At 47.7% G+C, this 25,685-nt stretch overlaps 1 protein-coding gene across 3 annotated transcripts; it reads right to left on the minus strand.

Moving 5' to 3' along the window:
- Nucleotides 1-410: 410 nt before the first annotated feature.
- LOC115336157 (retinoic acid-induced protein 3-like) lies at nt 411-25,523 on the minus strand. Of its 3 annotated transcripts, none has more exons than XM_030002782.2 (4): nt 23,438-25,523; nt 3,553-4,523; nt 2,518-2,570; nt 411-1,835 (listed from the first exon to the last, which is right to left on the minus strand). In XM_030002782.2, the coding sequence occupies exons 2-4, from the start codon at nt 4,475-4,477 to the stop codon at nt 1,743-1,745; spliced, it is 1,071 nt and encodes a 356-aa protein (XP_029858642.1). In that variant the 5' UTR covers nt 4,478-4,523; nt 23,438-25,523; the 3' UTR covers nt 411-1,742. The 3 variants fall into 3 exon arrangements, 2 of the variants coding, with proteins under 2 accessions (XP_029858642.1, XP_029858643.1); XM_030002783.2 differs by lacking the exon at nt 23,438-25,523 and adding an exon at nt 7,064-8,430; XR_003921642.1 differs by having other exon boundaries at nt 1,779-1,835; nt 3,435-4,523.
- Between the last annotated feature and the right edge of the window lie 162 nt (nt 25,524-25,685).

Raw genomic sequence — 25,685 nt, forward strand, 5'->3', positions numbered from 1 at the left:
TGAATTAAATGTGTACAAGCTCCTTTCCTATTCTTGATTATGCAAGTACCCAGCAAGACACAAGCAAATAAATACAGGAATATAGATGCAGCAGACACAGACATATGCAGTGATGAAAAGATCACATCCTTCCTCCTGCATTTGCTTGCTGTGGCTTGGGTTTCTATTTCTTAAGCACTTCTAACATTGAATCAGATTGCTTTATTCAAGAAAAGTAGCATGGAGAAGCTACTAACCCTCTTCTGCACCCTCAAGCAGTTGATCTCTGGTCCACAGTGACAGCTTCGAAGAAGCCAGCATCTCTTTGCCATTTTCCCCCCAGCTGCAGTCTCCCAGGTGGCCCACTCCAACTGACGGAGAGCTGTCACCCCACTTCCACATTCCCGAGAAAGAACACCAGTCTCTCGTAGTCAGGCTGTTTGGGTTTTTATTAATTAAATATTCCACATACAAAGTACTAAATAAATATATAGCTGTGTCAGACACCAGTGTACCATACACACCCACTTGGAGAGCTCTGTGTATTTATATATGAAATATCATGGAAAGCTATTTACCAAATGAAAAGCAGGCTACAGAATGATTCAGCTCTGCAGATGTGTTGCTCATCACCAGGGTGCAGTCCATGCGGAACGCACACAGCACGCACACGCACGCACACACACGCACACGCACGCACACACACGTATGCACGCACACACACACGCACAGGCTCGCTCACTCGCGGGAAGAAGGGCGTCCGCCCTCTGTAACGTAGCTGCTTGGGAAATGTTTGTGTTTATGCCACAGACACACTCGGGAGGAGGCAGAGCTCCAAGGTACACGGGCTTAAATCCCACCAGGGTATTGCAAGTTGCTGCATGGAAGAGGTTTTGTCTGCAGGGATCACAGCCTGGGGCGGCAGGGGTGGGGAGGGAGGGTTTGCAGGGGTGGGCAGAGGCAGCCTGGGGAGCTCGGCTGGGGCGCGTGGTCAGGAGTCAGAGCTGGGAGAGAGGCTGGTGCTAGAGCAGAAATCAGAAAATGCGTCAGGGTAAATAGGTGTAGAGATTTTCATGTCTTTAAATTTCCTTCCCCCTCTCCACCGTGGTCTCTAGGTGATGAGGAACGGGTTGGAGGTGAACATGAAGAAATAAAAAGGACTACTCTTTCTCTCCCTCTCTGTCTCTTCTCCACTGATCTCTGGAGGAGAGCCAGGCAGAGCTGGGAGTGGGCACAAAAGTAACAGTGGATAGATAGGTTGTCCTCGGGAGTACCTGAGGCGTGTTTACGAGTGGGCAGGAGTGGGGATGTGTAGGGCTGATGCTCCTGCTCCCACCTCTTCTCCCATCAGGTGTAGGGCTCAGCCATCCCCGCGAGCTGATCAGAGCGAGTCCTGGCTGGGGCAGAGCCGGGCGCAGACCGGCCGATGATCTTCCTGCTGCTCTAGCCCTACAGCATTCCTGCTGAAAATAGGCCAGGACAGGCTCTTCCCAGCACGTTGCTCCGTCAGAAGAGATGAGCTCCATCCCACGGAGAAACAGAGTGAGCGGGGACAGGATGGCCAGAGCGGTGTCTGAAAGCTGTGTTTGACGAATGAGAGGGGCTACAGGGGTGCCTGTGCGGGGAAAAGAGGACCCCTCTCCTCTTTTGCTGGTGTGGGTTGACTCAGTCTCTTCTGCAGGATCGACTCACTTGTCACCACGTGGCCCATTCCCCACACCTCTGCTGATGGGTGCTTTGTCTCTTTGCTCGCCGAGGAGCTGCTACATGGGGCCTTTCCCACCAGTGTAGTCATGGTACGGGCTTGTCCGGGCCTTGGGCCGAGGGATGGAGAATTCATTTTGGGGTTCAATGGTCTGCAAAGGAAGCACGGAAGTCTTTAGCTTTCAAAACTAGAGAGAAGTAATAAAATAGGGCTTAAAAAAAACAAAAGAGGGGAGGGAGAAACAGAGCTGAAGGTTTCCCGGGAGTGTGATTGATGGGTCTGTGGAAGAGGATCCTGGCAGAACAAACCATTACTGGAGACGTGTCACCGGAGGACATGTGGGGACATTATGTGAGCTACTAGACCTGGCTAGGCTGTGGTCTGAAGGAGGACTGGTGAATGGACATGGGGACATGCAGGTTGCCCACTCTGGATCTGCACTGCAACTTCCCGTGACTGCTAGTGGGAATACGTTCAGGGCACGGGCTGGGGAAAGGAGCACAATCTCCCGAGGGAAGGGCACAGTCTACTGCAAGAACGGACTTCTTGTGTGATGTCAAATCCAGAAGTACTGAAAACCACAACCTCAGACTTTGCCTTGGGCCCCTCTTGCCTCCCCATGTCCCTGGGCATGTCGCAGCTCCCTCCCCCCAGCCACAGGCACCTCCATGAACACAAGTCACGGTGTCGCCCGGCTCCATGCGAAGCACCTGCCTGCCTCCACAGAGCTTGCTCTAGGTCCATTTGTCTTTGCCCCTTCCCTTTCCCTTCCCTTCAGTGCCTGAACAATAGCCTACATGTGGTGAAATGGGTGAAGGGGGGCATGAACTTACCTTCATCTGAAAGTGAGAGGAGTATGGGGAGTAGCTGAGGTCTCCTGTGTCTCCTGAGTCACAAGACAAGAGGTGGGGAAAGACGGTGAGTTAGCATTATGTGGTAGCTTGGAAATGCCACATGAAGGGAGAATCAAAGGGCCTGTGGCTACGTTAGCAGCTGCTTTTAGACTGATCAATTATGCGATATGCAGGCAGGAATGGGTTAAAATCCACGGGTGGGTGACATTAAATATTTCCTTATGAAAGCAGGAATGAATGGTATTGTAAATAACAGGACATAGGTGGCCTTGGAGTTTAGACACCTCCCGTTGCCTCACAATTACTGTCATCATCCAGCCAAATCCCTCCCACTGGCATGCCCACGACCCCCTCTGCAGTATTCCCTGGGAGAGCATAGCCTTTCTTGGCTATTATTTACAAACCTGGAGGTCTGACTCCAGGGGACAAATGTGATCTCCATAGCAGATCTGTGGGGAGTGCAGTCACATCTCCTACCCATAGATTTGGGAAACCTCAATTGATAAAACATTTTGCTTTGGCCAAGTAGGCATGAGACCCATACAGAAAAGTAAGACCTCCTTGCCTCCTTTTTGGATAATGGGTTCATTTTTAAATGGATAATGGGAACCAGATCAGAACTGGAATAAATAATCTCCAAGGTATAACCTGGAGAGGTCTGAAGAGCTGGAGCATTTCTAAGAGACAAACAAAAACCTGAATTTTTACAGACTTCCCAGACATAACAGAATCATAAGGAGTTATGTCTCAGCCCTGACACGCAGTAAGTCTCCTACTCAGTCACTCCTCCTACACATCTTTGGCTTTTGCATTGGTCCTTACTCTTTTCCCTCTTGTCTGGAGATTCATTTTCACTTGCATTTCTGAAGTTTCATCAGTCTGAAACTTTTTCCTACCTCTAAATTATCCATCCTCTTCAAATCTTTTCTTGTAGCCCTCCTACCCCTTTCAGCTCATGAGTGGTGCATGTGTGCTTAGGGCTGGGGGACAGTGGAGTCGTTCACTTCATCGTACCTTGCACAATTTCGTCTTGGGTGTAGGCACGGTTGTCCACTCCAGTTGTCTGCTTTATGAACTTGGGTTGGCAGAAGTCATTTTCTGGAGGGTAGTCCCCCAGCTTCAGAGGGGCAGTGAGGAAACAAATTTCAGGGACGATATACATTATCAGGAAGATCCATCCATTGGACACCAGAGCAATGGCCACGACAGGATCATCCCAGCTACGTTTGCTTAAAACTGTGTTGCCTTTTGTGAGCATAGTGATCCACACTACCCAAATGGCAATGGAGAACAGGATAGTGACAAAGATGTGCGCCCCGTGTCTCTTCCAGCTTTTGTATGACCCACAGAATGTGAACATGGAAACCAAGAAGGTCAGAGCCATCAAGAAGAGCACGTAGATCAAAAGCATGACAAAGTCCTTGTTGGTCTCCTCCGCAGACATATTCAGAAATTTGTCTTTCTGGTTTACTAACATGGTGACCAAGTACTCAATGCTGATCACAACTTGTACCAGGGCAAAGGAAACAATGAGGAGCAGCAACACCAGCCAGGAGAAGGGCTTTCTTCCTCTCACTAGTTTGTTGAGGTTGCAGGCATGGGTGAGGAGGCATGAGAAGCAGAGAGCAAAGATGACTCCAAATAGGAAGAAGCGAGTGGGGCGAGTCCTGTCATTGAGTTGAATGATGAAGGCAAAAGTGAGACCAAAAATGCCGAGCGTGCCTAAGAGAAAGAAGAAATAGACGGAGATCATGTGCCGCTTGCTGTTGTCTTGGACTTTACAGATGAGAAAGAAGAGCGAGCAGATGAGGAAAATGGTGATGAGGACGCCAGCTGCAGCCAGTGACTCCAGGACAATTCCCCAGGCCTTCTCCATGTCACAGAGTAGGTAATAGTCAGCATCGATGCTGCCGCAGCCTCGGGGAGCTGACATTGGCATCTTCTCACCTTCTTGAACAACCTCCCGGTGAAATGTTTCTCCAGAGCTGTAGAAGAAGAAAAGACACAGGCTGTCGTATCAAGCACCCGGGTGCTGCCAGCAGTGGGGAAGGAGGGGCAGGACCGACCTCGACCCCCGCCTCACCGGGCAAGGACACCGCAGTGCTAAGGACACGGGGCTGTGGGAGCAGAGCCATCCCCTTGTTTGGCATCGGCTCTCTACCAGGGGCAAGCCAAGCCCCTTAGCAGGAGGCAGTTCACCTCGCATGTCCTCTGCGCTGTGCCTGGGGTTGTGCAATGTTGTAGGAGCGTGGGGAGAAAGCGAGGCGCCTTAGCAGGCATTAGCTTGGTGCCCTGCAGCACACAGACTGAGCTTTTGTGGCTGAGCTGTCACTTTTGTGATACAAGAGCAGCAGTTAGTCATAATACAGTTTACGCTCTTTTGACAAGTTCAGACAGCATCAGTACCTTGTACCGGTGAGGTTCAGAGATGAGCAATGCAAACCAGGAAACTCATTACTGTTTCTTTTCCCTTTTTTGCTTTCTCTGAAACACTCTTGGCTTTGGTTTATGGGTATGAAAGAAGGGGAACTTTAACTACCTTCTACCCTGCAGATAACCAACCTGAATGCCTCCAGAATAGCTCTTCTCACTCCAAATTAAATAGCAAATATAGGCCACCAACCATGAGCCCTAAACTCATATTCCTCCTTCTTCATGACAGTGCAGCAGTAAGAACTGTCTCAAAGACCTCGGTCCCCTCCCCGAGATACTGCCTTGTGCTGGCTGGAGGCCTGACATGTCAGAGCTAATGCTGTTCATTGCTTGAGAAGTAACCGCCAAGTTACTGCTTGAGGAGTCCACGAGTCAAGGATGGACAAGGTCTCTAATGCACCCAGCGCATTCCTGCTGTCTCGTCATGAGGAGCTCAGCGCTGTCTGAGTAAGCCTGGTTTAAGCCCGTCTCACCAGGGCATAAGAGGGCTGTTTAGGTGAGCTCTGCCCATCGCCGAGGGGAATTAAGTTGCCTACTTCCTTGGCAGCCTGAAACGTGCAGAAACCACTGCACGAGGACGTTGGGCACTTCACGCAGGCACTGACTGAGTTTAGATCCCAGGGGTCAGGTACTGCTCTCTAGGCACCAAATTGCTCAGTTAGTCTCAGGTCTCTAAAATCTATAAAAATGGGAGTTTAGATACAATATCAGCATGAAACATGGAGGAATCTGGCCTTAATGGTGACCCACACTGGAAAACCAAGGGCTTTCTTTTCTGATATATAAAGAAAAAAGTTAACCTTGCAAAATTTAGTCTTTAGTGCTTGCCAGGCCATTTTTCTTGATTTCCCCCCTCTAGAACAACATACTGCAGTTATGAGGCTGGTTCTAAAACCCTTCCAGCAGATTTTAGGGAGTGTAGGTTGAATCTTCAGTAAATGGCAGTTGATCTAATCAAGGAATGAATGAAGGGGGAAAATATCACTGACTCACTCTCAGCCCCACATATGCCTCAATGCGACCCGCTTATAAATGGTGGAATATTTTTCCAGCTTTTAACCTCACTGCATAAAAGGAGATGTGCAGCTCTTCAAAAAGCTGGCTACAATAAAATGCAAATCATTCAAATATGCAGGAACTCTGGACTCCCGTGGAGAGAATGGAATTAGTGAATAACACATGCAGGAGTTTTCACAAATCATTGTTCACAAAATTTTGGGGATTTATGATCTCTTGTACAAATAGCTGAGTTATCTGGACATTTGTGAGTAATAAATAATGAACCTTTCTGGAAATCTGGAGAGCAAATGCTACAGTTTTATCCACAGACATTCACTGTTGATAAGATTAGCTTATCTATTCACAGCTCTGGCAGATACAGACTGGTGCCTGCTGTCGGGGCAGGTGGAGAGCTCAGAGAGCCAGCGTGAGACCCCAGGGCAGCACCGAGCACACCCATAGCTTTGGGTCCTGACCGGCGCTTACTGCAAGTGGTACTTGCCCCACTTGCCTGCCACAGCCCTTGGAACAAATAGGATGGGAAGAACCTCGCTGCCTTGGAGAACTTGGCCACTTGCACCGACTTTTACTCCCTTTTCTTTTTTTCCAGGGTAGATGTCCTCTGAGGCATGAAGAATCTCTGCACTGTCTCCTGGGTGAGTGTTGCCCCCCAGAAGCTGAGTTTGCTCACCCAGCACCTACAGAAGTGTCTGGGATTTCCAAGGGGCTCTGCAGTCTGTGCAATGGAGCCTGTGCTGTGGTAACTTCACGGCTTACCCCAAATCAGGATTCTCACTTTAGTGCTGAGTCTTCTCCCTCCAGCCTGAGCCTCCTCTCTCATTGATTCTTGTGCATAAAATACACCCATCCAGCCACAAATTTCAAATCATTTCCCAGGAAAGTCTGCCGTAACTCCCCCCGCTCCAGCTGGCGATCCCATGTTAGAGTCAAGGGCGGGAGGCATTCTCCGTTCGCTGTGGCACCCCAAGCCCCTGCTCTCCCACCCCTCAGACCCATGGTCCGGCACGCCATCCCACCCCAGCTGCAGAAGGCAGGTCCGCCCTGGATCCTGTAGGACATTGCCTTGAATTACCTTTCTGGGTCCTGCCCGGAGAAGGCGACAGGGAGGCTCCGGCTAGAAAAGGCAAATTCCCAGTGCACCAGTAACACAGTCACCTCCGCTTCTGTAACCCCGGCCAAGCAGCAGCCCCGCGCTCACCCTCCTCGGGGAGCTTTAACACCTGGAGGGCTGAGGAGGTGTGCCTGAGCACGCCTATTCCAGTTCCACCGCCTCTCCTCTCCGACAGCACACAACTATGAAAATATGGTCCCGTGCCAGGAAATGCAGTAAAGCCTCCTGACGTCAGCGGGGCACTCACCCCCGCGTCGGGGTGGAGATGGAGCCGCTGCCTGTCCCAGCCCCGGGACGGCACTGAACGCTGCTCAGCCAAGCGCCTGGTACGGTGCTCCCCTCTCCGACTCCCGGTACCTGCCGGTGGGGACTGTGCCTAGGAATAGCGGCGCGTTCCCTCCCTGCTCCAAGCCTTTTTTCTCTTTGCACGCTTTCCTGGCAGGTAACCGCTTGCAAGGTGGAAGACGAGGAGGTTGTGGGATGCAAACGGGCCCACAGCACTTGGAGGGAGAGCGGCTGCAAGCCTGGCTCCAGGGACAGTTTCCTCGGGGCTCTCGCTGGGCGCTGCGGGGACACGTCTGCTCCGCTCGTCCCTTCCACCTCTGCCAGCGAGAGCCACGGGCTCCTTTTCCTGAAAAGGGAGGTTTGCCTTTCCTGGTGTCTCGCTCAGCCCAGCCCTGCTCTCTGAAGGCGCAGTTCTGTCTGCTCACGAGTGCTGAGTCATTTTGTCCAAATTGCTGGCCCGAACGGTTAATGACAAATTCCCCCTTGCTCTACATTGTGCCTCTGGCCTGACACACCTGTCGGCACAATCCCATGAAAAGCCCCAGCTATCGCCAACGTGTCCATGACTTCATCTGTTATTTTAAATATTAGTCACTGGGAGAATTTTATTATTCTGATTAAGGAATTGACATCAGGGCCTATCCATACCAAGCCCTCAGTCCCTACATACAGCCCCTAAGCCTGGAAATCCCTCCTGCTCTCTGGAAGTTGTGCTCCTTCCCAAAACTGGGGGAGCAGCTCTACATATCCGTGCTGAGGTCTGACTGCCCATGGTTGTCTCATCTGCATATTAATTTTGTTTGTTTGTTTGTTTTAGGGCCCCTGGCTTATTTCTGGGTGCCAATCCCTTTCAAATGTCACTTGTGGAGATTGCCACGGAATACATGCAGGAGAGTCCTCTCTTGCACCCCCCAAGAAGCACCCGAGGGCCTGCAGGGATGAGTGGCTCATCGAGTGAAAGGCAACGCTCGGTGCAGTCACTGCGGGGTGGCCCATGCTGAGCCCTAGGACAGCTCCTCATGTCCTTCCTACTTTTCATTTCAGTGTGAAATCCTGAGGCTTCTTAGGAAAGGACATAGCAGGTTTCTTTACATGAAATTAATCTCAGCTTTAAAGTAGGTCCCAGACTTAGTGAGCCAGCCAAGGAGGAGGCAGTTGTGAAAAATGAGAGGAGGAAAGGAGGAGTGATGGAGAGGAGTTTAGCACCAGCTCAGTGGGACCCAGCCTGTCTAGGAAGACATCCTGAGAAGCTTTCAAAGGTCACGGGTCACTGCCAGCCTATTTGCATCTTGTCAGAGCACATTATGGACTGCCAGCTACTTCCCTACATTTACACAGACACACAAAACCCCACGGAAGGCAGCATGTCAAATTATATCAGGGGGAAAAAAGAAGAAAAGATATGAAAAGTAACACTACCATTTTCCAGAATGCCTGAGAAATCCTTGAGAGTCAGTCATCAAACACACCCTGTACTTTCAAAAGGCTAATAAATGGGGCTACTTTTAAAAAAAACATCCCAAGCGACTTAGGAGCCCCAGTGCTGCTGATTCCTGGCAGGTAGCCTGAGCGATGGTGCCCATGGCCCTCATGCTCTTGCCACGGAGGGTGGCGAAGCATCGCTGGTCTACATGGGTACAAATGGCACAACAATCACACCAGAAAGGTGAGATGATTGTCACCTCGCTTTAGGGACAGGATGCAACTTGCAGATAGAGGCACCTAAATTTAGATGTCTGATGGTTGTTACCTAAATGTGAGCTGGGTGCCTCAGCTCCCAAACAGCCAAAAGCTCAGAAGGACTGGCCCCACTGATTGGATGAAGGTGCCTATTTCTGTGTGCGCTGAAATGCTCCCAGGTGTTGTTGGCTGGATTGCCTGGGGCCTCATCATTTGAGATGCCACAGGGTATCCTTCTCAGTTTCCAGGAACCACTCCAGGAGCACATGGGTCTCCCATACCTCCTGTACCAGATCTGGCAGTCCTGTGCAGATATTTTGGATACCCTTAGGCATCTCAAATCACCTTTTTAATGGATTGAGTGCTGAATTTCCACTAGCTATTTCAGGGCTGAGATGCCCAGCTTATATATAGGTACCTAGATGTAGATGTCCACCATATGGACTTCATTCTGTGCATCAGCATCAGCATAGACAAATAGTTCATTGAAGGTACTGTAGCTCAGTCACCAGTAACTCAGTCACCAGCACAGGGATGGCATATAGGGTAGAAGAGCTGGGGGAAACTACCCTTGTGGAGCATCAGCTCACACTGAATAACCCAGGGGATCGCAGATGGTCCTAGGCACCAGTGTGTGGGCAATCAAGTTGACTCCTGGGTGTCTACAGAGCAGATGTCTTCATTGGAGGCAGTCATCTAGATTCCCACTATAGTTGGTGGAGAGAAAGAGGCACTTCCAGGGGAGTTTCAGTTGACCTGCTTCACGACAAACCAAATCACACCTGAGAAGTATCTATTTCTCTCCAACAGAGGTGAAGGGAGACCAGATAATGAATTTAGATACAGATCTTTACACTTGTCAGCTGAATTGCATAGCAAGTCTCCGAAATCATTTCAACATAATCCAGTAGCAAAATGCTGGTAACGTTGGAAGTTCCTTTGGGTGGGAGGCTGTCGGTAGCAAAACAGCTTGCTTTGGCCATACCGCAGCCCTGGACAAGCAAGCTGGCTGCTGATGAATGAGAAGGAGCAGTAGCTAAGGCTGACAGGAGAGGCAGGGATGGCAGCAGGGACCGACCCCTTCAGGCAACAGGCACCCACACCTCCCCTTCCAGTCCTCGGGCAGCAGGAGGAGGAGGAGGAGGAAGGCTGGGTTCTCCCTCTGTGTCAGCTCCACTCCTTTCCCCTTCTCGCTGCTGGCATTGCCTGGCCCCGCTCCCTCCCGTGGGTGCCAATGCCCAGCACTGCCCACTGTGCCCTGGGCCAGCCCTGCTCCACCGGCTTCAGCGCTGCAGGGCTGAGCGGCCAGCGAAGGGCGAGTGCTGCAGCCCCTCTCAGCTCAGCCGGGTCTGGGGGAGAGAGCACGTCTGGGAGGTTCAGGGACTGAGTTAGTATCTCTCATTAAGCCAAGTAATAAAGCAAGTAGATGCCTGGGGAGAGACGGTGCTTGGCGCTCTGGAATGTGTCTAAATAACATGTTTATTTTTAGTCACTGGTATTGGCTGCGTTGTGAATTATGTTTGTGTCATTCCTCCTGCTTAGCTACCTGTGCAGTACATTGACAACACAAGAACAGCCTCACTCCCTGAAAAAATCCCCCCTGCCAGCACTTATCACAGTCATACTGAGCTAACATTAGAACAGCCTCCACCCTGTCCTGCCCCATCCATTTCCTTCGTCCTTCAAGCAGTTTAGGTATAAACATTATGACACCCTTGGAAACAACCTGGCGCAGAGGTGAGGGGTCTTCAGTCCAGGTAGCCAGCTCAGAGCACCTCTGCCTTAGACAGGAGCAAAGACAAGGGCAGGGGGTGTCCTTTCTGGAAAGGGACACGTGGTGCCCCTGCATAACACTGGGCTTTCTCCTGGGGGTCCTGTCCCTGAATCACTTGTGCTCTGGCTCTGAAAGCATGTACCCAAGGATTACCAAAACCCCTGTCTAAGAGCTGAATCCTTTTCCTTTGGAAATTAAAAGTGTGGCACCAAAAAGCAAATGTTATCTAAAAAAATTGCAAAAGAAACTTATACTAGCGCCCTTCAGAGTTGTTACTTGTCTCTGCAGCCATCAGCTTTTCCAAATTGCATGCTGTGCTCCCTGCCATTTTCAGTCTCAGGAACAAAATAAACATTTCTAGTATGCAACAGCGATGTGCTTTGCTTTGAGTGTTGATTGCTGCCTCCTTTCAAAGAAGCTCCTTTCTTTAAATGAGTAGGTTTTGGCCAATCCATTTCTCTTCCTGGCTCCTAAATGCCCAGATTCTTGGTACAGGACATTCATGATTTACTGGGAGGGGGAGAGATTTGAGCAAGTAAAGGGCAAGGAGACTTGTTAAAATACTGAAATCAGTGCTAGTGGGTATGTCCTATAAACAGAAACTTTCAAACCTGTGACTTACCTGCCAGAGCATCCAAATTGGTGAGAAGACCCTGTTTCTGGAAACATAATGGAAACGGACTGCCTGGTCCTCCACAAGGAACATAATGCTCTGCTGTGCTGCAAACAGGAGCACTTCTGTATGCAATCCCAGGAATGGCCAGCCTAGTACCTGGAAACCCAGGGGTAGGGGGTTGCTCCTGGAGCACCCGCCAAAACTGGGCTGAGTTCATGCCTTAGACTTGCTCCTATCCCACAGGGGCAGGTGTCACACTGTCTTTCATGCTCCACAAGTGTGGAAGCCAGAGCAAGAACAGGCAGAAATAAATGGAAAGCAGCTAAGAGCACCTGTGGCTGTGATCATTTTGAGCCTTTTCATACAGCTAAACTGGTGCTCTTGAAGGCTGTGAGCAAGTTAAAAAAGAAATTAGATTTATCACCTCCTTTAGGACTTTCAACAGTACGCTGATAAACATTTCACTCACGACAACTGAGCCATTCCTCTAGACATAGTTTCCTGGGGGTATCCTGTACCCATCCACTTACCAGAGCACCTAAGAAGGCTCCTTTATGGCATTAACCTCATCTGATTTTGTGCTGATGTGTTCCCAAAGCAGCAAGTCACGCTGCTATGGATGAGTGGGTATTGTATGTAGACAGACATTTGGGGAGAAGTGCATAACTCTCAGGAAACAAGGGATCTGAAAACATACCAACCGGTGGGTTGCCTGATACCGCCAGAAAGGAAGACATGCCAAGGGAGATCCAGGAGAATCTGCATTTTCTCTCTCCCAGAAAGGCTGATCCCAAGGATGGGGAAATGATTTAGGAGAGAGGGGATGTCTGGCTGCATCTTTAGCTCGTGAAGCTGGACTCTAAGCAGGACTCCAGGACGAGTCAGCCTTTGCTTTCCCTGCGTGCCAGTCCTCATTTTGGTACCCTTGCCTGGCTCCTAATAGTGTTCCCTTCAGTATTCCTTGCCCACTGTGCCTGGAGTAATTTTCCCTTTTCCCTCCTTTTCCACTCCACACTGCGCGGTTGAAATGACTGGCTGAGATTCTCACTGCGAGAGGATTAGGCCCTCTCTTGCACGGGTGGCTGTTGGCAATAGATGTTCTGAGACAGCCATCCTGCCCTGGAGTCTGAGGCTGATTTCTCCTGTCAGCAATGCCTTGGGTAAGAGGCTCTGCAGAGGACTGCTGCTGTGCAAGCAGCATTCCTGGGAATCAGGTTGCACACAAAAACTCCCTGCTCAACAATACAGAAAATTCTGCCTTACTGCTCCTGGATCAAACACCACCGCAACGACACAAAACAAAGCTGAGATCCACCATAAATCACTCCTCCCTTTTAGACTTCATTGGGAAAAAAAAGAAGTGTTGATAGATTTTATATTTTATCAACAAGCTTCATGCTGGTACAGATCTGTGTACCCACACAGCCGGCATAAAAGCTGACATAAGCTCAATATTGTCTGTCCTGGCTAAATTATCAAAAATACAATTGTATTTACATGTTTAATCTTAATCAGACACATTCTATTGAGCGATATGGTTGTGCACAAATCTGTTATTGACTGCAGAACCATGGCCTGGGATCAGCCAACAGTTTTGGTTGGTCTGTGTTATCCAACCAAGGCTAATCATTAATCAATGCTCTGATTTTTCTTGAAGGAAATGGGCAGCGGGGGAGAAAAATATAAGGAACAATTGTAAGGTAAGCCTATTGCTCCTGAATATTTTCTTGCAGTTTAGAGCAGGTCCCCAGGGCAGGCAGTTCTTGATCGCTGGGTGCCACAACACCCAGCATCACCTCTTGGAGCTGGAGAGCTGCCGAGGAGCCACGTAGGTCCCTGGGAACCCCAGTCAGGCTTCATGGAAGTGTAACCAAGGAACGTGGTAACACACAAAGCTTTGGTGCTAGCCCTGATGAAGAATGTCTTACTGCAGCCCTGGGAGAACGAGCTTTTTGTCTGCACAGTTTCGTCTTCTGGGTTGTCAGGTGCTTGGCAGCAAAGCTCAGGCAGATGGAGGTGGGGGGAGATGGTCTGTGTTTCTCTGGGCTTGAGCTAGACACTGCTGGAAGTGCTATGCCAGTGCTGACCTGGCAGGAATGTGAGTGAGTAATAGTTGCCAGATTATACATATAAATGGTTTATAAAGCAAACACCTCAGTTCTGCTTGCTAGTTCACCCTAGGTAAAGTTTGTTGCTTGGCCATGATTATATATCACCAGAAAACTCCACAGATGCCTTTCAGGGCAGCTCAAGCACTCTTAATTCAGCAACCATGAGGGAAGCCCTAGCTCAGCCCACACTGCAGTCCTTCCCCAGCCCAGTGCACATGTGCCAAAAAGGCCGATGCAGCCTTGCAAACACTCAGAGAGATGGGATGGGAGAAAAAACACATTGTGTGTTTCATCAGGGTAGGGCTAGGGCCATGCTTTCAGCATGCAAGAAATACCTTTTCACTCAAACCCTAAGGACTCCCCTCCCTTTGGCAACCCAGGAGCCAGGGGAATTGCTCTGCAGAGAGCAGCAGCCTGGAAGCACTTGGTTTCTGGCACAGGTAGATGGCATGCCCTGGGAGCCTGGAGGTCTGGTGCTCCTCAGGCATGCACAGACAGCAGTGTATCCCACCATCGCAGGGGGAGTACAGGTGGTAGCCTAGGACCCTCATGCTGGGTGGAGGTTATAGGGCTCGCTGGGCAACAGAGCTCGGTATGCTCCATTTAAAAGGCCAGCACATTGCTGCGCACCTTCCTTTCACTTGGTACAAGATGATGAATGCAGGCCTCCTTCCACCACTTCTTCCATCATATTGTACATCAAGGTGAGTGTGTTGCTCTTCTAACCTTGAGGACAACACAGGCACATAAGTATCCCCAGATACTGCCTCAGCAGAAGCCCAGGACCACAGTTCAGCTCTTCGCTCCTCCCACCAAAACTCTTTTTTGAATGATTCTCCCGGTGCAACATTTGTCAGGAGTGATCAGTTGTTGCATCAGCATGAAGGTCTTTCGAGTTTCCTCCTGTCCTACCTGCTAATCACAACCAATGCTTTATGAGATCTCCAACTTCCCAGTATCACCAGTGACATTAAGCTCCCTAAGGGACATAGCAATGTTCATTTGGTGCATGCCTGCTGCATCTGGTAAAACAGCATAAAAATCTATGACATAATGATACACATTCAAGTAGCTGTACTTAGGGAAAATGAGGGGGAAAGTGCTCTATTCTCTCTGCTTCACTAAGGCAGAAGTTTAAATGGGTGTGTTTAAGAGGCCTGATAGCATTCCTGCTCCAGCTGCTTGCTTCTGTAAAATGATGCCTTTCCTTGCAGTTTCTGCCTAATCTCGGTGGGCACAAAACAACACACAAAAATGCATACCTGGGCGCAAGCATGCACACATAGCAGCCCAGCCACACCCAGCCTTGCATTGCCTGCCGCGCTTTTTCCTCCGTTGTTGCAATATCTATTAAAACTAGGTAAAAATGCAGGACTTGCAAGGTGTGAGGGTGCTGTTGGTGGAAATGATAGCAGACAGGTTGAGAGAGAGAGAGAGAGAGAGCGAGAAAGAGACTGCAATTGCAAGTCAGGAGTGCCACTGAAAATGGTTTTCCATAGAAAATTCACTGCAGGATGTTTAGCATGTGCTACACTGCAATAGGACCCCTCTGCTTCCTTTGTGAAGCCACATCTGAAAGATCTGCACTCTTTAAATGCTGTCTAGTTCAGTGGCTGCACTTTGTAAAGATGGAGCACTTAAGGCCATAGATTTGAATGCTAGCCAGAGAAATTAAGTACTTGAGAACTGAAGCTGAGGCCCTAATGTAATCCATTTCATTATCCTCCCTTTAATTCTATCACAATAAAGAGTGGAAATCTCAAAGGGAGAGTTGACAAAATGCAGTCTGTGCATAAAATCCTACTCTTACTGTTTTAAGTCTTCTGATGAATGCAAAAAAAATAACTCTTCAAATATGCAGTCTTAAACACTCAGTCGCACATATACAGATGAATACACACACACTCTTTCTCACTCCTTTAACCAAAAACCCATCATTCCACGTAAAGTTCAAATGGAAATTTCCACTGATGATTCAGATCAGCTGGCAGGACTCAAAGTGTCTCTTGATTTGCTGCTGGGATAGTTGCTCTGTCTCACCTCACACCTTCATTTAACTCCTCTCCCGATTTCAGAGAAGCCTGTGGGGACATCTGCCATCTGACTTCATGGTCACTAAAGGTATTGTAAACTTACCATGTTTGCACGGATCTAAACAAGCAGCAGTGCTGGGTTAGAAAAGAGCATTACACTGTTGAATGTGAAGTAGAAACTTATGTACTCCAGGAACTTCCAGCCTGGATGCTGTGCCCACGGTTGGGAGGAGGCGAGGTCTGAACTAGACAGAAAATACAGCCAAATGCCAAGCCTCTGGCCTTGATTATTTTTCCTCCAACCTTCTTGACAACCCAGGAGGTCCCCTAAGCTAGAGAGAAAAACATCAGTGTGCAACCATTATTAGCAGCCAAATGGAAAGGACTTGGCTGGAAGGAAGGAGGTTTACAAAGCTTCTGGCTAGCAGTATGGAGAGAGAGCATGTGCTTCAATTTGGACCAGTAACCTCAACTTAAGGAGCCCCTTTCTGGCCTGGCCCTGCTGTGCTCCTTTCCTCCTGGCCCCGGGGTAGGAAGGACAAGCAAGCTCTCCCGTGGGAGCCCTGCTGTTCTCCAGACCCAGCAGCCCTGGCTGTTTTCTTGGTAAACAAAAGTGACTCCCCCTAAGTGACAGCCATACCCCAGGGAAGGGTTTAGTGAAGGTTTAATTGCCAATTAACCTCTTCAGAAATGCAAACACAGCTTCAGCTAATGGTATGAGCAATCCAGGAAAGCATCAGAGATGAGGGATGGCTCTTGGTGTGCGCATGATATGGCAAAGGGAAGCTTCAGCCTCCCCACAGCAGGTTCTTCTCCTCTTCCATGGTTGTTGTATTGCCCAATAATCCCTTCCTTGTTCATTATTAACAAACTCTCATAACAGACATTTGTTTGCAGTAATGAAATACCAACTGGCACACAAGCAGCTCTCCTGAAAAGGCTGTAAAGTGCTTTTTCCAGGAATCCCTGGCTGTGGATGGGACCTCACCCGAGGGTAAAACCTAGCAGCTGTTAGGCACCAGACAGCGCCGCTACATTTCAGCAAGCACACAATACTCCATCTCTGGGACCTGCAGGGAGGTTCATTTAATCACACAGAAAATTCATTGCCTTTGTGCTTACATATTAAAAGGCAAAAGGAATCAATACAAATTTTGGCTCCGACCTTCCGCTTGGCACACAACACGTTCCGTAGTGTGTGGGATAAGCCAAGGTATATTCTTGGGGGGAAAAAAAAAGCCTATGCTGTATGTGAATGAAGGGATCCCACACATGCTATGGATTTGAGCAATATTATTGCTGACTCCAAGGGCTTTATCAAGTTACAGGGCTTTGATGTACATAGCGGTGAAGTTACCATGAGATCTTACGTTACATGGGGTTAGCTTTTCCTCAGCCAGAACTGAACTCACACAGTAGATCTGACGCTGTGTTGAACTGGAACCGAACTAAACCAACTTCGGTTCTTACCTGACAACCCAAATAAGAACTAAATCCAACCTATAACGATTCACCCGTCTGACCAGTAGTGTCATTTTACTAGAGGTAAAGGCAAAGGAAAGTGGCAATCCATGTGCATGATTCTGCCAAACAAAACACACATTCTGGACATGATGGACATGTGTTGTCCATCTCTAGTCTGGTTTCTTTAGCAAACACAGCATCTGTTGCAGTCCTGTTCTAATTAAAAAAGTCTGCTATTACATAACAGTTGATAATCCCCAATCTCCGGAGCGGTTAATCTAGATGTACACATGGTTAAAACCTCTGCTGGCCAATTGAAATCTGACTTCCCTAACTACACATTTATAATCATCGAGCAGAGAAATGACACTGTTGAGCCTCTTACTGGTTAGGATGTATCCTAACCTTCTAGGACAGCAAAAAAGTTTGACAGGTTTGCCCTAAGCCTAACCATCCTTCTCTTTACTCATCAAATAGATTTAAGACTAATACAGTTAATGACTTGAAAGAAGTTGTTGAATATAAATGAACCATCTCTTCCTAACAAGCAGTCCTACATTATTAAGCAACAAGAGACTTGCCCAGAGAGCCCAGCAGGATCTCCATTTCTTTCCATCATTTACCTCATTCCTTTTTTATCTGTGAACACAGATCCCAGTCAGTCCCTGAATGGCTGAGGTGGGATATGCCTGCAAGCATGCAATGGAGGGACCTCCACCTGCACAGGGGCTGTAATAGCTTCCTCTGGCAAGAGGCTTCAAAGCACAGAGGTGTCTCCTAAAATGCCATCAAGATGAGGAGAGCCACGTGGGAACTGCTGAGGCAGCTCACATCTCCCCGACACCCTGAAAACACAAGGAAAGCAGAGCTGGAAGCAAATGGCTTGGACAAGCACCTGTCCATCAGCCGGGAGAAGAGCCTGCACGACCATATTGCACTGCAGCATGAACAGCAAAGCAAAAAACCAGCCCTGGGGCAGCTTAGGGACCTGGTTGCAGGCTGCTTGGTGGGGCAAGGCTGGGGAGAAGTGAGCAGGGCAGAGTGCAGAAGGTGCTTAGAAAGGGGGATGCACGCATGAGACCTTCTTGGTGAAAACAGGGAGTCAGACATGTAGGAATGGCTAAAGGTGGGGGGAGAAGATGGGAGGTCCCCAAAAAAGCACCCAATAATGGAAGCTTAATAATGCAACGCATTCTGGGGCATGCTGAGCACGAGGAAATCTTGCTCGGGGAAGATCTCAGCAGAACTTGGCAGGCCTGCGCCAGCTGCAGGAGTGAAGCACAGAGTTGCCAGTTAATTATGTGAAGGGAGGCCTTGGCTGATGCTTCCAAAGGAGTCAGTCAGTCCATGTGGAGAGGCCTGAAGGCAGGGAGGGAAGCTGCACTCAGGCACTCGTGGGTGGAGGGGCTTCCCTACCCCAGGACCTGCAGGGAGATTCCCTCTCCCTCAGCCACAGGAGAGGTGGCTCCCCAGCTGCGTGCCCCCGTGGGCACCACCACCCCAAGATCTCCGCCACCGAATGCTTCCAAAGGTTAGTGGAGTCCCTTCGTCAGCTTTATCTGATCAAATGGTGGGAGTGGACCGGGTAATGATACAATCCTGCAGACAACACAGAAGAGCAGAAAGATGCAAGCTCTGCCTATCCGGGCAGGGAGATTTTGCTGTCATGCTGAGCAGGCAGGCTAACCTGCTCTGGTGTACCAGTACAGCCTTGTACATCAGGCAGTCATGGCTTCTGCCGCGGGGCTCAGCCCATTGCCCACTTCAGTCACATAGAAAAGCCTTCCAGCTGAAAGCACACAAGCTCACAAGCTGTTTCCTTCTATCCGGGGTTCATTTTAAGGCTCAGCATGGCTTCTGGTGCAGTTACCTTACTTTAGCAAAGCAGGCAGAAATTTACATATTTGTCCTGCCACTGCAAAGGCCAAGGAGATGAGCATTCAGATCACAGAAGCCACTTCAAGGCAAGGTCACCCAGCCATGGTTGGCTTCAGATCTCTACTTGTCAAAGGTCTTTTCCCCACCAAGAGAGATAACAGCTCCATGCAATTCACCATCCAGCTATAAGAGGGACTTCCCCCCCCCATCAGTCCTCCTCTTTATCCCTGTATCTTCACATGTCAATAATTACTGCACAGTACTCTCCACAGACTTCAGCATATTTTTGGATGTTAACCCACAAGTTCTTTGAGGCAGAACAGCATCTTCCTCTGCGCATTTTCTGTGCTACCCGTGTAAATTGGTAATACACGGTCCTATAGATCTCAGGTGATCAGAGAAGCAAAGGGCTGACACAGCTAACAAAGCTGAACACTTCCACCAGGAGGCTGCCCTGGCCCAAGTAGGAGAAGCTAAAGAACACAGCAAAGGAGGAGAGCTCTCAGTTTTTATCCATGTGTCCTGCTTGGCACAGGACAAGCAAACACTGCTGGTTCAGCGGCTCTGCCTCCCTTTCCAAGAAAGGACAGAGCAATTAGCAAAAAAAGAAAGTCCTATTTGCTGTGTAAGATACAGAGATAAAGACACTCACCAAAAATTTCATTGATACTATGCCCTCCAGCAAGCTGCCTTCCCATTGCACAACAGGTTTATCAACAACAGAAGGCTAACAGGGTCCTGCACTAGCCACATCTTCCTCTACATCTGCTGCTTCTACCAAATTCAAGATAGCCACAACTGTCTGCTATAGGATTTTCAAAGGAACACAACAGTCACATACTCGCAAATAGTCCATGCAAATACAAGACCAAGATGACCAGCGACAGCAATTCCAGCAATTCCCCTTCCATCAGCTTAACACAACCCTGATGGAGAGGGAGATTCCTCACTAATCACCAAGTGCTGTTCACTAGCCAGACCAGGTGGCAGCATCTGACCTGTGAAAGCAGCACTGGCATTTTCAAGGAGTGGAGGTAGCCTGGCATTCAGAGGATGGATCTTCAAAAAGTCATCTTCTGAACTAGATAGAGGCAGTACAGCTGGAGTAAAGAAGTCATCTCTGAGTGGGAGCCTTGGAAGAACCAAAGGGTCACAAAACACTAGCATGCTTCGCAAGGAAAGGCTCTTTAACAAACTCAGTTGAGATGAGCAAGCCTGGATGCAGCCAGCCAGCTGAACACAAGCAGAAATGAGGCGATCTCTAAATTTGATCTTAGAGAGAACAGACTAGCAAATCTATTTCTGACATTTCTTCCATAGATCTTTTACAAACCATTCCTCACTACGTTATCCATTTTGGAGAGCATAGCCAATAATTTGTTTGCATTTTTAAAGTTTGCATTTTTATCTAAATTTTTCTTGAAAATTGGAAAGGCAGCTCCAAGATTCCTAGTTAGCACTAAAGCAATTTTCACCAATGGGTAGAAAGAGCCTAAACTAAAGATACACTCAAGTCATGTATGTGTATCCAATGGAAAACAGTCCATAGCTCTGCAGAATCTCCAAGAGGCATCTCAAGACCTGCAACTGCAGAAATGGAAAGCTGATTCTGCCTGGGCTCTGTCAAAGGAGTCTGTTAGGCTGTCTGCTTCATATTCTTGATCGTGTTTGGAGACCAGTCCTTAACAACCAAAGAGAGCCTCTGGCATGCACCAGGATAAAGGTTTAGCACACCTGTAAGCATACACATGAGCAGCAGTAATAGGAAATCACTCACTAGTAGCAAATTTATCATTCTGAATACATATTGAGGTAGAAGAAGTATTACTTCCCTGCTGATGATACATCAAGCACAGAAGCTGGCAAAGACAGATCAGGCTGGGTATCTCCTGTTATAAATTCCCTTCATCTGAGCTACAATAAAGACAGTAGAAGACCAAGTATATCCAATTACATGCTTGACTGGGGTACCTTAATTTCTGTTGCTTTAAATAAAATTGAATGAGCCTCCACACATTCTCTCCCAGGCTTGCTCCATGGATCTTGTGTCCCCTTACATTGCTACTGCAGGAAAGAAGGTACTTTTGTGACTGCAACTCTCATTGTGCAAAAGACTTTTTCCTACATGAAAGCCAAGAAATTCCATGTTCTAGCCCTGTTCATGGGATGGAGCACATGTACAACAAAATCCACACAAAGGAACGATTTTCATCTGGAAAGCCAGCATAACCAAAGCAATTCAACCTTATCATACAACCCTCCCTCTACCTCATACAGATGACTTGCAGAGCAAGTTTTGCTATTTGCCGTTCTTTACACAGAGACATGTTTGTGGGTGAAAATCTCGAGGATTAAAGGGGACTTAAATCAATCCAAATGGGAAACACATGCCAAAAAAACTGTCGTCTTTGACAATATCAAATAGGGAGGAGGAAGTGATGGACAGAAGGAATAGTCTCTGTGAGAGGCCTGTCAACAGGGTTCTTTTTCTGCCTTTGCTAGGATTTGAATGGAAGACAAAATATTTCCCCCTTTTTGCATAGAAAGCCCACATTGCATTTCCCTTTCCTCAGAAAACTTTAGCAAGCACTAAGCCCAAGGGAAGGCAGAAACTTTTGACAGTCCTACCCCTAGACTTTATTTTAGGGAGAGGCAACAGAGCAGCATGTACATCTCTGCAACAATGAGGATCCTCCAGCAGAGAAGGCAAAGATAAAAATAGTCCTCTTCCCTTTCAGCATGCAAAATTACCCCATGTTAAGCTCTAGTAAACACAGCTTTAGGCTTCTAGATGCTTCCCTGAAAAAGTGCTGAACAAGCTCCAAGAACATCCACCCCTCCCTGAGGACCTACAATGTCAACAGCTGGAGACTGCACAGTGCCGCTGTCTCCTATTGCACAACTAGACGTGACCTTGGCACAGTCCAACACACATCCTACCATGAAACATGACATATACTTGATTATCATGTTCAGGAAGGCATGTACGTGTGCCCGAGGGGGGCTTTGGAAGCAGAGAAAAAGTGCTATTGTCATCATTGTAAGTTTCCATATCTGAGGGGTCCTCAGGAAGAGATACGGCACTGGAGGCATGGCTGTATTCATCCCTGGGCCAGAGAGCAAGCAACCATTCCCATTTCTTAGGTGCCGGAAGACTGAAACATCCTTAGCTCTCCCTTTTAAATATTGTTATTCAGAAGGAGCTTTCACAGTCTGACCAGGAAAAAAAAGCCATCTGAAGACTGAGAAAGTGTCTTCTAACCTTTTTTTTTTTTTTTTAAAGCTCAGGAGTTAACCCCAAAGCTTGGGTTTCTGTCAGAAACTTATGTTCTGATTCTCCGTGTTTACACAGTCACAGTTTTTTTTCCCCCCAAATCTACTAGTAAGTGCGTAAGCAAGAGCAGTAAGAATTCATAGTGACTACACAGACTACCTCTGGCACCAAAGCTGGATTTTTACAGCATTTCCTCTGCACCGTTTACAAGAATTGCTCACTTGGATGTTTACAGAAGCTCCTCACATGCCATTGCAGGCAAACCACAACTTCACATTTATAAAACATCAAAATGTTTGGTACCTGCCTGTGTCTTTCACAGGTCATGCAATCAATTCCATTCCTTTTTAAGTACTTCCAAGGGCTTTTAAGTATGGTGGACATTTTCCTTCTTCAGTGCTTGGCTAAACTGGGAATGTACTAATTTCAGTCCTGCTTTCTAAACTAAGGCCTTCCAGACTCCCAATCACTTCTTACTCTGACAGTTCCTTCCTAAACTTGAGCCTCTTCTCAGCACAAGTTAATGGTGTTGCTAGAAAGTCATCATACTTAGCTCTCCCTCTTGGTCATCTCTACTTTTTTGGGGCAAGGGGGAAGGCAGGCTGCCAGGTCCTTGAACAGGCTGTGTTCCTTATCATTATTTTAAGCAGACTTAGGCTTAGGCTGCCACCACAGAAAAAAGCCCTGCATTCCCCACCTTGGTTCCCAGCTGTGCTTTTCTGCCCATGTCTTCCCTTGCAGCCCCTAGGCAGCAGGTGCATGGCACTGGGGAACCGAGACACCAAATCCATTTCAGACAGGTCAATTCAGCACAGCATCTGCTCTGGACTACTGTGTGGTTGCAGGGACTGCTACTTTTTGCAGCTATCCTCACTTATGTTGAAGTCAGTTATCCACACTGACATCAATGTTTAATTTTACACCTCCCCTTCAAAGGATTGTCCTGCTTCTGCTAGCTCTAGAACATTTAAGTGAAAGACACTACATCCCCATTCTTTACTGTCCAAGTTAGTCACCTACACATTATTAAAAATCGAAACTATAAAACATTATTTAAAATATATAAACAACCATGTTCTCATTATGGACTTGGAAAGTGCAGAATTGTTTCAAACTGCAAACAACCCCCCCGCAAACATCTTTCGAGAACGCAGTTTTTGTTGAAACTTCACTTGAGTTTCAACCACAAAAAATGACAGGCTGTGTTAGCCCAATCCTACCTTACGTCACACTAAGGTTAATCCTCCACTTCAGCTCCCTGCTGTGCAGACTCGAGGTTTGCAGAGAGGTGTGCTTCAGAACTGCCCCTCAAGAGTCCTCCTGACTGAACAAACACACTGGCATCAGTTGATGTACAAAAGTATGCAGCCACACACATACCAGTGCTGATATTTTCTGAACTATTTCTGATATTTCTTTTATCCAGAGACAGACAGGTCTCGCTCCATTCTTTTCCCCTCACATTTCATTAGATCAGCTACAGATTTTGCTTTAGCCTGGCTGCAAATTCTGTTTTGACCAAATACATCTTTAGACACTCCCTATTCCACTTCAGTTATACAAACACCCTCTGACCTAGCCCTCATGGCGTAGTCACAGTAAGAGACTATTTCCTGCCCCTCCAACCTGTTGAGATATTTTTAGTGGAAATTGAATGCACATACCTGTGGCAGGTGAGGCACCAGTGAGAATGTGGGTGTGGTGAGACCTTTGCTTTTCTAGTGTCAAGTGTTTCTACAGCTTGTCATTCTAACTCAAGGGAGGTGGCCAGCTGTCTAGGAGTTACTCCTCTCAAGGAGGCTCTGCACCCTTTTACAAGGAGCAGCTCTATGTCTCTCCTCTGTTATTCTTGCAACTGCAGAGAAGGGATAGAGAATCTTTGATCCCATCAAGGGGCAAGACAGATCCCCTCTGCTGTTGCAGCCTTCCACACAGGAAAGAATGCAGAGAGATGCTAGAGACCCCACCAATCTGTTAAAGAAAGCCTCATACTACTTCTGAGAGGAATGACCCTGCCCTACCTCCTCCAGCAGTAAAATTGCCCTTCACATCACTTTACAAGATTGGTTCAGGACTGACTCTGCATGCCACCCATTACATAGCTGGGAGTAACACTAAGAGGTTTTCCAGAGACCCAGGAGCCTCAGAGGGCTTCAGTATTCATTTGCTGAGAGCGGGACCAACCCTGTCCTGCTCATGAAGGCTAAGAAATTTTGTTCAAGCATCCAGCAGCACAGAGGACCAGTTGGGAAGAGTTCCCTTGCTTCATGGAGAACAAGCATTTGCATCTCCACCCATATGCTAACTCATTTTATTCCTCTGTCTCTGGTGCATTCTAGGGCTGTTTCCTCTTACCTGTGGGGATCCCTACCAAAGGGCCCTGTAGAATTAACATGTTCTCATTACTGGGCTTCCACCCCTGCCTCTCTGCACTAGGACACATGCAGGATGCACACTCTCTTTCTAAGAATGCTCTTAGCAGTCAACACACCCAAGATTTGTACCCTTACTTATCTGCCACTGATCTTAGACTGCTTTAGAGCTATCAAACTTCAAGGTGACTATTCAGGAGATTTGAGTAAATTGCTACAAAAAAAAAAAAAAGGGATAACATAAGAACACTGGCACTCTTCTCACACAGAGGGTATGTTTGTTTCTCATGAAGACAACAGAGCTGTTTTAAATAAAAAAGAAAAATAATGTTCCCCTTAGTTTTAACCATGCTGGTTTTTGTAATTTTGCAAAATGTGCTGCCCCAAACAAAAGTATAAAAGCATTCTAGCATACGTGTGTATATTAGACTTAATGTTGACACAATAAAGTAACCATTGTGCTCATCTTGACTACTGCAGTAGTTTCTGCTTTCCATTTAAATCTAAAAAAGAATCTTTTGAACATTGTTTTTCATGTAGCAGAAAATCCAGCTTATGAATGGTTCTAACAGACATTAAATTTTCATGTTGAGTGATCACAAAGGAGCTTCTGGCCCTTCTCTGCCCACCCACCAGCAGAAATGTCCAGTGTGAAAATTTTTATTGCCAGTGGGAACGAGCACAAACCAACTGGTTTGATATGACGACAAGTACATTTATCCCATTCTTGCAGAAGTCTCCTTATACAGCACTGAACTCTGCCTAAGGCAGAAAAATAAATAGGGGAACAGAAAGAGCCTCTACAGTACCTGTTTTTCTTCACCACCAAGCTCGTGAGCTGCTTTCCTATGTAAATACTACCCTCTTGTGTTGGTTTGTAAGTACTACAAGAATCAGCCACAAAAAAAACCCCCAAACCCAAACCTCTCCTTGATCTTGCCAACCACTACAGATTCTGGATGGAATTCCAGGCAGTGAATAGCCTAATCCTACCAAAACAGGTTCTCTCTGTGCTGCGCCACTCTTCAGCTGACACATCTAAGGTACTGATGTCACGTCTGAATCGCCAAGATTGACCTAAGAAGAAAACCTTCTG

The sequence above is a fragment of the Aquila chrysaetos genome, chromosome 26 (assembly GCF_900496995.4).
Source record: "Aquila chrysaetos chrysaetos chromosome 26, bAquChr1.4, whole genome shotgun sequence".
In the NCBI taxonomy this organism is placed as follows: Eukaryota; Metazoa; Chordata; class Aves; order Accipitriformes; family Accipitridae; genus Aquila; species Aquila chrysaetos.